The sequence below is a fragment of the Schistocerca cancellata genome, chromosome 5, assembly GCF_023864275.1.
Source record: "Schistocerca cancellata isolate TAMUIC-IGC-003103 chromosome 5, iqSchCanc2.1, whole genome shotgun sequence".
Taxonomy (NCBI): domain Eukaryota; kingdom Metazoa; phylum Arthropoda; class Insecta; order Orthoptera; family Acrididae; genus Schistocerca; species Schistocerca cancellata.
The window spans coordinates 584,692,547-584,703,850 of NC_064630.1; the positions used below are offsets into that span (position 1 = coordinate 584,692,547).

At 35.9% G+C, this 11,304-nt stretch overlaps 1 protein-coding gene across 1 annotated transcript; it reads right to left on the reverse strand.

Moving 5' to 3' along the window:
* Positions 1–4,357: 4,357 nt before the first annotated feature.
* Positions 4,358–10,228, reverse strand: LOC126188697 (craniofacial development protein 2-like). The gene is made up of 4 exons (XM_049930305.1): positions 10,096–10,228; positions 8,692–9,579; positions 6,549–6,712; positions 4,358–4,414 (listed from the first exon to the last, which is right to left on the reverse strand). Exons 1-4 carry the CDS (start codon positions 10,226–10,228, stop codon positions 4,358–4,360), a joined length of 1,242 nt encoding a protein of 413 aa, XP_049786262.1.
* Between the last annotated feature and the right edge of the window lie 1,076 nt (positions 10,229–11,304).

Consider the following 11,304-nt stretch of genomic DNA (forward strand, 5'->3'; position numbering starts at 1 on the left):
AGACTCCAGTTGAAAATCTGTGGACCATATTTCTCATATTTTAGTCTGTCAAAACATGCCAATTTGCGCCAGTGATTGAGTAGTCATAATAAAGTAATCACAGGTCCTGCCCCAGATATATATTCCAAGAAACTTTATAATTAAGAGTATATTCTGTAGGACTCACTTATTTCATTTTATTTATACTCTTGTACAAAGAGGCTTTAACACCGATAATTTTCTTATAACAATTCTTGTGCAGTACAAAAAGTAATAAGTGCATTTTCAGTTGTAAGTAACACATCTATCACCATAGTAGATTATAACTGGATACTATAGATTTACAGTCAGTAATTCAAAAATACAGTGTAGCAGTTTACATATGTCAGAATGTATAAGTTCTACGTGGTGCTACATTGTCTATTCCCCAGCTTGATGTTCTGTTTTCATTTACCTATGAAAATGTCAGATAACAGTCTACTTGAAGCGAAGTTTCATTGATAGTATACTGCAGGTCTTCTATAATTATTTTATCTCTGGAATTTATGAGGAATAATTGTATTCTAATTAGAATGTATTTCATTTTAAACATATCGTTATTTGTCTACAGGTCTGTGTGCCCTGCGAACAACTTTATTACTAGCTCAGCAACAAAAAATAAATTTCCCTGATGAAGAAGAGAATATACTGCTTGTTGAAGCATTGAAAACAGAAAATAGTTCAAAGCTGCTTCCAAGAGATGTATATTTATTTGAAGATATTATTAGAAACATTTTTGGTGAAGTGACACAAAAACCAGTTTCTGATTGTATACTGAATGCAGCGTCTGAGGTGAGAAGTCTCATAAGTCTTTCTTGAAACTAAGAAAGAAAAAAAAGATAGTAATCTGTAGTGTCAGTTCTTCCAATAAATCTATGATTGGGAAAATTTCTTCCTTCAGGCCTGTAAGATGCTAAATCTTCAGAGCTGTGATGTTTTTATGAAGAAGCTTGTGCAGATGTACAGTACAATGCAAGTGCACAATGGAGTTATATTAATTGGAGAATCTCTCACTGGAAAGAGCAGCATGATTAAAGTAAGCCTACAAAGCTTTTAATACAAAAGTCTTTTTTACATGGTGATTAAGAAGGGTACATGATATTACACATAGTACATATAAACTGCAGCTCTTATTTTTCACTTTGCTTGTTACTGATAGTCTGAAGTTTACCAGTGATGATAATTATTTGCATAAATGGACTGCTTTGACCATATTTTCACAAATGATATGACAACTGTAGTGATATTTCTGCTTGGCCAAATTTCACAAATCTAACATTTCCACTCAGCACATTGGTGCACATTGGAACAAATTATACCAGTCATTTCAACTCTGAGGTCATACTTTGATGGTTCCAGTGACTAGCAGAGTGGGTTGAGAATACCAGCCTTGCTCTTGGAGTTGCAATGGAGTCAATCTGCAGCATTGTTCCCAGAACAGATAGTGGCCCTCTGGGTCTTGATTGAATGGAAGGCTTGAACCAGAGACTCTGAGGCTTCTGTGATGAGCTAGGCTGTGACTTAGTGGACTTGCACCATAGGGTTGAGGAGAGATGCAGGGCCACCTAAGCAAGTCATAAGCAAGTCAGATGTTCACCACATGTCAGAGGCAGCTACCCAAATAACTCTGTGTGTGTGTGTGTGTGTGTGTGTGTGTGTGTGTGTGTGAGTGAGTGAGTGAGAGAGAGAGAGAGAGAGAGAGAGAGAGAGAGAAAGAGAGAGAGACTATTAAAATTCTAATGGTTAACAGCCAAAGCATTCATACAAAGTGCCTCCTCAAAATCAATGAAACTCAGGTAATACTAGGTACAGAAAGCTTTTTGAAACTCAAAACCACTGAGATAACAGTTGAAGCTGCATGTGTTATTGTTTGGACAAGAGTCAGTGTCAAGGTTGGGCAAAATATTATAACAACATTCTTTTGACCGCCAGATTCTCCTCCTGATGTAACCAGAAACTTTAGAGGAAACCTCAGTTCACGGAAGCCACAGTTGCCTGAGACAGAGTGTGTGTGTGTGTGTGTGTGTGTGTGTGTGTGTGTGTGTTTTTGTGTGTGTGCGTGTGTGTAGGTGTGTGTGTGCCTATTGTTGATGAAGGCGAATGGCCAAAAGATTTAATTGTCAGAGTCTTTTTGTTGTGCCTATCTACGACTCAGAATCTCCACTATATGGTGAGTAGCAACTTTCCTTCTCGTAATACTTTTACATCATTTTAGATATATGCATAACAATATTTAAATACAACTGAACAACATCTAAGAGGTTATTGTTGCATTCAGAATTCACAACACAACATTTCTGTGGCAAGGTCTTTCTTTTTAATTTTCATCAGAAATAAATCATTTATGTTTACAACTTTTGTGCTGAGCTAGTACTCCCTTTAACTTTTAAACTCATGGTGTAGTCTTTGTTTCATAAATAATTAGCAGACTGTGTTACATGCCAGGACTGAAAAAACAGTATAAATATATGCAATCTGATGGTGTGCATGAACTACTACCATCATTTATTTAACTCAAGTATTTGTAGTTCCAGATTGCTAAAAAAAGGAATAGAGAACTTCACTCTTGTGTTTAAAACTCAAGTAACCATAACTATGTTTAGGTACACCTCTCTCACTTCTACCAGAAGATGGTCTATGAATCTACAGGAAGCTGTGATAAGGAATGGAAAGAAGCATTTATCATCTCCTTTTGAAATACAATATTTGAACATCACACAGTAATTGACCAAATTCTCTGTGAATGCTTCTTTGTGTTTAGTGACAAACTCTTTACTCGGTGTCTGCAGCATTATAGATAAAATTCTAACATCAATGTGTTGTCCAAGTTTATTAGTGCCTCTTGCTTAAAAGTATCTATTGTGATTGTACTTCAGTGTACTTAATTTATAATTTTCCTAGTAGGATACACCTCTTGTGTACTATAATATCAGTATATGTAAATACTTTGCTACAAAAGTTGTGTCAAAAGAAATTTTCATACAAGGACTTTCAGCATGAGCATATCCATAGAATTGTTCATTTTTTATGGTATTCACAGATTTCCTATACTAAAGATATTATTTTATTTTGTATATAACCATAATGTAGATTTTTGTGTATATATTGCAAATAGTTACCTAGTGTGTAGATATCTTCCTGTAGTTAGTTCATTTTCTTTCCTTCCATGTAAATATTTCCTTATGTTATTTCTCCTTTCTTCTATTTGTTTTATTCTTGTAGTGTAGGCCTCAGTATTTATTTTAGTAATCAATTTATATTCTTAATCTTTCAGGTATACTCTACTTGGTGTACAGACATTAATGTTAGCTGAGTGCCTGATGTCTTAAGTAGCATTTTGGATACATTTTGCCTTATACATGCACTGAGGTCACTGTCCAGTGATGCAAATTTCTACTGCACTTGCGCATTGCCTCTCATCATAATGCTACATCACTTATTTCTCCCCACCACATTTATCAATTTGTGGTTGGAAAGTGTATATATTTTACAAGTAAATTCACAGCATCACAATTAAACTCCACTTATTACTTATTTCACAACTTGCTTTTGTCAGTGAACAAAATCTTAACTAATGGCTTATCTTATTTTTAGCTACACATATATAAACAACAACAGAGAAACTTAATCTAAAACTAAGTGAGCATCTTTTGTAATTTCTAGTGAAATATTTTCACTATACTTAAGCACAATAACTTCATGAGTCTCTTTAACCTTTCATCAAACCCAAAAGTGTACAAATTCCTTTAGACCCTTATCCTTTCCACTTATAGGGTAAGCTAGTCTATACGACTCTGGATGAGGGATTAATGTAATTAAAAATGGGTCTGTGTATAAGAGTTGCCACATGTGGTTAAGTTTTCCAAGTTTGGTAGACTTTGGGTGCATTCACAACAGTACTTCTTGCCTTATATGGTATTGTACATTGTGCCCTAATCTTCTGTTGTAAGCCCTTATTCTCTGCTTGGCCTTTTCTGCTACATTAAATAAGGTTTGGTATATTTTTCTGCAGATGATGTATCTCACTTGCGTGCTTTTGGTTGTGGTTTTTCCCACTTGTCCATTTCTCATTTATTAAACATTAATGCAGTAGGTGCAATACCTGTCAAAGTATGTGGCAAGTTATTAATGATTTGCTGAAATGGTGAGATAACTTGATCCATTTTGTATGTTTCTGTGGTGTATAGCAGCATATACTGATAAATCTATTAAATTCCTTACTCATTTTTTCTATGGGGGCTTACTTCATGGTGGAATCATGATGCGAGTATATGATTTATTTTATTTGTGCTCATAAATTCCTTCCTTCATTACCTGTGGAGTATGATGCATTATCAGTTTACAGTATCTGCAACTTAATAACAGAACTGGCAGACATTGACCTCACTGCATACAACTGCATACTTGGAAAAAAATAATATAAGGCAATAAAGAATAGAAGCTTTCAAAATGTGGTGCTACAGAAGAATGCTTAAGATAAGATGGGTAGATCACATAACTAATGAGGAGGTACTGAATAGAATTGGGGAGAAGAGGAGTTTGTGGCACAACTTGGCAAAAAGAAGGGACCGGTTGGTAGGACATGTTCTGAGGCATCAAGGGATCACAAATTTAGCATTGGAGGGCAACGTGGAGGGTAAAAATCATAGAGGGAGACCAAGAGATGAATACACTAAGCAGATCCAGAAGTATGTAGGTTGCAGTAAGTACTGGGAGATGAAGAAGCTTGCACAGGGTAGAGTAATGTGGAGAGCTGCATCAAACCAATCTCAGGACTGAAGACCACAACAACAACAAGGCAATAAAATACTTAACCCTCTTTTCCTTTTGGATAAAGACTGGCAGCGTCCAATGATACTAATTCTAAAGGTTTTGTGCGAACTACTGGATGTAGTTCAAGTAATTTTGATTTGTTGGAGTGTTTGGTCTTCTGACAAGTAATACATTTCCAAATAATTTGTAGGATTCGGCACTGCTTGTTATGAAAGTAGCAGTATGCATTTATATTATAGTATAAAACTTTTTTTAGTTATTATCGTCATCTGCTTCACATAGTTTGAGATTTACCTTTTTCCAGTGTGGATCTTATTCTTGCAATTGTGCAAGGTTATTACACATTTTTATATAATAGGGTTGGTGTGTTTTGACTTGCGTAAGTGTTACATGGATTTTAGAATTCTATTTGGTGAGTTCTAAAAAATTGTTTAACCCTAGGGATAGCCTCAACAAGGCACAAGAATTTTGTTTTGTTTGTCTTTAATATACACTACCTCAAAACTGAATTCCTGCAAGTAAAGACACCCCCTAGCTGTCCTCCTGTGCAGCAGTTTTCAAATCAAGAGAAAAGAAAGTGTTTAGTGGTCACAGTAGACTTTGGTGTATTTCCTCACAAATAATATTCAATTTTTTTTAAAAAGACCACAGTATAGAGAGAGCTTTGAGCTCCATTACTAAATCTGATTGCTTACATTCAGTAACAGTTCTGCTTGCAAAGATGGTTATCTTGCGTATTTGTGGTCCATCTGTCTGTGATTAGGAATAGGCATGCTTCCAGACACTGCAAAGATGCATCAGTGCTTAAACAAAACTCTTGTGACATGTCCATGTGATGCATTGATTAGAGCTTCTTTCATGTTTTCAAAGTTTGTTTGACACTGATTGGTCCATATCCATGAGTTATTCTTCTGTAACAAGTTTAACAGGGCATCACTTTTCAGCAACTGGTCAGGAATAAATTTTCTAAAGAAAGACACTAAGCCCAGATAACCTTTGAGTTGTCTTTTGTTCCGAGGCACGAGTAAATGACTAATTGCATCTACTTACACTGGAACTGGCAAAATATCTTGGAGTGATATGATGTGTCCTAGGAATCTGGCCTTTTCCTTCCTAAATTCAGACTTCTTTAAATTTGATGTAATATCATATTCTGACAATTGGTATAGTACATGTTCCAAAAGTCACAAATGCTCTTCCCAGGCAAGTGTTGCTGTTAGAAAGTTATCCATGTAGACAGTGACTTTATCAAGGAGTTCTACTCCTTTTGCCTAATGAGCTAATGAAGACTCCTGCACTCACATTTAATCCAAAAGTCAAGACACTAAATTCATAGCTACTATCCCCACATACAAAGGCTGCTTACTCCTTGTTTCCTTCAGGAGAATAGACAGACAGGAGGTACCATCCACTATTGCAGTTGCATTGTTCAGCAACACATGGGTATGCTCCACATATGCTGGTGCAGATGATATTGATGTTGACAGTGCCTATTGCATTTTATACTCCCCTCCCTCTCCACCTGAAGGTCCAGTGGTAATCATTGGATAGGCATATCAGCTCTCTATTGTGCCTGACTGTACCTGATAGTTACCAATTAGTGGGTCCTATGTGATATCAATACCACTGGTTAAACTGTTCTGCAATTTTTCTTATGCTAACTTGAAACCTGATTCAGTCCCAGCAATTAATTCATTTTCATTCTCTTTGACTACCTCTCTGACCCCTTCTACATAGGTCTTCTGCTCTTATACTACCTTCTGTTGTAGTGTTATATCCTCATCTAGTACTCCTAAATCAGCTCTCTCCATTAAATTGTTTACATCCTTATTAATTCTTTCTTGGTTTTTCTGTACAAACTTACTGCTCAGTTTTAAATTATTCAGTTCTATGGACAGTTCCTGTACTTCCTCAGGCAAATCTTTACATATAGTTTGCAGCTTGGTAAGGTATCTTGGGTCTCTTCTTCTTCATGTGCCGTCTCCTCTAAGAAGGTTGGCTGTCATCATGGCAATTTCTGATCTTGATTTGGCTGATCTAAGGAGTTCTGACGTTGAGCAGTTGTACCAATTTTTTAAATTGTCAATCCAGGATGTCCGTCTTCTACCCCTCGTTCTCTTCCCACAAATTTTCCCTTCTAGTATTATTTGCAATATTTTGTAATTTACTCCCCTAATAACATGGCCTAAATATTGTAGCTTCCTTACTTTAATAGTTTTAATTAATTCTTTTTTCCTTTCCCATTCTTCTTAGGACATCTTGATTAGTAATCCTCGACACCCAACTAATTCTAAGTATTCTTCTATATGCCCACATTTCAAAAGCTTCTAAACTGTTCATGTCCTTCTTTTTCAATGTCCACGCTTCCATTCCGTATAGTAATTTTGAGAATACATAGCATCTTAGCAACCTCATTTTTGTGTTTAAACAAATGTCTCTCGAACAGAATGCATTTTTCATCTTATTAAAGATACTTCTGGCCTGTCCTATTCTTGATTTAATTTCTTCTGAGCTTTCAATCTCCTCATTTACAATTGTTCCGAGATATTTAAATTTACGTACTTGATCGACTCTTTCCCTATTGGTTGTAAGATTTTCTTGTTGGTGTGTTTTAGATATCACCATGAACTTAGTCTTGCTTACGTTAAGAGTCAAGCCAAATTCTTCACTTTTTTCTGTGACTTTGTCAAGAAGTAATTGTAGATCTTTGAGGTTTCCAGCTAGTAGTGCAGTGTCATCAGCAAACCTAACATTGTTAATGTTTAGCCCATTCACTTTAATGCCAGCTATTTCATCTGATAGAGCTGCCTGGAATATGTCTTCTGAATACATATTAAACAATAAGGGTGAGAGAACGCAACCTTGTCTCACACCCCTCTTTATTTCTATATCATTCGATAACTCATTTTCTACCTTCACGGTTGCGGTTTGATTGTAGTAGAGGTTATATATAATGCGGATGTCTTTCTTATCAAGTGTTTTCTTTTCTAACAATTCTATGAGATGATCATGACGAACTTTGTCAAATGCTTTATTATAATCCAGGAAGCACACATATAGTGGCTGATTAACCTCCATACATCGTTGCGCTAATATGTTAAAAGCAAACAATGCTTCTCTTGTACCGAGGGAACTTCTAAAACCGAATTGTGTTTCACTTATACCTTCTTCTACTTTTTGTATATTCGTTGGTGTATAACTTTTAGAAATATCTTTAAGGTGTGACTCATTAAGCTTATTGTATGGTGATCATTACAAGTTTTGGCATTAGCCTTTTTGGGTAATGTAACAAAGGTAGATGTCAACCAATCCCTAGGAATAATTCCCGAATTATAAATATCATTAAACAACTGTACAAATATATCTATATGGTCTATTCCTATGAGTTTCAGGATGTCATTTGGTATCTTATCCGGTCCAGGGGCTTTTCCTGTCTTTGATTTGTTGATAACATGTAATATTTCTTCTTTCGATATGCTTGGTCCTCATTCTCCGATCATGTTATCATAAAATTTTTGATCTTTTCTTGTATCTTCAAATAGTTCTTTGACATATTCTGTCCACCTGTCCAGTTTACCTTTAATATCAGGAATTATTTTGTCATTTTTATCTAACAATAAACTTGTACTTTTCTTTTTATTAAGTCCAGCTAAATCTTTAACTTTTTTGTGTAAGTTGAAACTATCAGTCTTGTTTCATAACTCTCAATTTCAGAGCATTGTTCCTTGTACCATTCTTCTTTTGCTCGCCGTGTTTCTTTTCGTATTTCTGCATGTAATCTTTTATACTCACTTTCATCTCTATTTTTAAGTATTCTTCTTTGTTCCATCAATTGTAATATCTTCTCTGTCATCCACTTCTTTTTCATGTTGTCGTGTTTGGTCGCCATTGTGTTTTTACATGCATTATTTAATGTGTCTTTTATAAGTTCCCATTTGCCATCAATGTCTTCTGTTTGATTATTCTTTATCCTAACTAATTCCTTATTAATTTCTTCAGAAGTCTTTTGTTTAGTCAAGGGGTCTCTTAGAATAGTTGTATTTATATAGTCCTTCTTTTGTTTCTTTTGTATGGCTTTCAGTTTCACATGGAACTTTGCTACTAAAGGGTTATGATCAGAAAATATATCAGCTCCTGGATATGTTTTCACACCATGAATAGAAGTTTTGTACCTCTTGTTTATAAGTATGAAATCGATTTGATTTCTGCAAACTTCTTCATTACAGTCTCTTGGTGATTTCCAAGTATAAAGTCTTCGTTTAGGGAGTTTAAAAAATGTGTTTGTAGTACACAGATTGTTTTCCTGGCAAAATTGTGACAGCAAATCTCCTCTTTCATTTCTTGTTCCTAAACCAAAAGGTCCGATAAGATCACCTTCACTTCCTTCACCTATTTTGGCATTAAAATCTCCCATGATGATAATAATGTCTCTGCTTTTTGAGGTTCCTATTGCTTGTGTTAATTCTTCATAAAATTTTCCTATTTCTTCTTGGTCTTTGTCGGCTGTTGGAGCATAGATTTGGATTAAATTAATATTTGTTTGCTTCGTTTGTAAATGTAGACTGATTACTCTATCTGAGATTGGTAAAATGCTTTTGGCAGATTTACTAGCATACTCATCTAAAATTATTCCTACCCCATTCCTGTGCTGGCTATCAGAATTTCCCGAGTAATATACTTTCATGTTGTCAATGGTCATTTCTCCTGAGTCAGGCCATCTTGTTTCACTTACACCCAAAATGTTAATTTTTAGGCGTTTCATTTCTTGTATAACATTATTTACTTTGCCTGGTTGGTATAATGATCTTACATTCCAAGTTGCTATTGTTGCATTATTTTTGTATTTACTTGTGGCATTGTTCAAGGCTCTCCCCCCCGGAGATCCGAGTGGGGGAGTTGAAACTCCGGATAATTTGACATTGAACCCTGCCATGATGAGTTTTCCTGGGGATATCCATTGGATCTTTAATGCTGTGGTTTCCCGTTGCCTTCAGCATCCTATGCCGTTGACCACCCTTGGTGATTCTTCCGTCTTTAGGAGTGATTTCTCACTCCAAGGACAAGAGGGTGCCCTTGCTCTACCAGCTCATCCGCCCTTCTAGAAGGTCGTTGACTTAGTAGAGGGTTCTCCTTATCCCGGGAGAAACTCGGTCGCCAGAGCCTCGTTAGCGTAGCAGGGGATACCACGTGCCGGAGAGGTTGACATTTGTGTGGGAGAGGCTATTGGTGACGCATCCCACACCTTACCCCTTGGGTCTCTATTCCACTTGTATTAATTTGTGAATGAGTCACCTGCTTTTTAACCTGTGTCACTCACATTTTTCAGCTTATCTTTCATTTCCTCCTGTGCCTTGTCAACATCTGATACATTTTTACCTAGCTTATCTATCTCCTGAGACGGGCCTGTGAATAACTCCACTTTTAACTCTTTTTCCATTTTGGACAACTTACATATTAAATCATTTGACATGTCAGTGTGCAACATTTTACTTAAGTCATCAAATTTTTGCATTTGTTCGTTTGAAAGTTTCTCAAATTTTTGTGTCACATGATTAAGTCATTAAATGTTTGTGTTTATTTTTTTGAAGAATCTTCAACTTTTTGTGTTATATTATTAAATTTTTGTGTTAGATCCACTAAAGTTTTGTATTTCTCCATTAATTTTTTGTGTTTGTTCATGCCTAAAATCATTAAGAGTTTTCATCATCCATTTCATAAGTTATATCAATGTTTGCCTTTAATTTAGAACACCTATTGAGTCGTATCTGATTACATTTGGATCCGTTTTACCCAAAACAAATTTTAGAACTACTAGAATCTGGACTATTGCACGTTTCACTAGTCTTATGTGAAAAAATTCTACCTGGTCATATTTGTGAATTTATTTTGTCTACTGTAAGTAAAGTCATGCCATTAATCATGACACTGCTAATGTCGGTCATAGGTGAGATTAAATAATACTCACAGTTGTTGTCTGACTCACCAACATGTCCCTGCTCATTATGATTTGTTATCACATTAGTTGTGGCATAATTTTGTGCTTGTACATTAATTACTGAATTGGTGACAATGGTTTTATCTGCTGTATCCATTTCTGTCCTTGTGATTTAATTAATGCAGAATTTTAAAAAGAATATCTCTTTCTCAATTAACTCTGAGAAAAGCTTCTACATTACAATATTGTGAAAAGGAAAGTTGCTACTCACCATATAGTGGGGATGCTAAGTTACAGTTAGGCACAACAAAAAGACAGTCACAACAAATATAGCTGCAGTCTGGAGGTTAGACGGATGGCAGTGGAGAGGTAGGGAAGAAGGGGGGGGGGGGGGGGGGTGTTAGCAGAAAAGGAGAGAAGTAAAAAGACTGGGTGCAATGGAGGAATGAGAGCTGTGTAGCGCTGGAATGGGAACAGAGAAGGGGCTGGATGGGAGAGAACAATGAGTAAGGAAAGTTGAGGCCAGGAAGGTTATGAGAACATAGGATATATTGCAGGGAAAGGTCCCACCTGCGCAA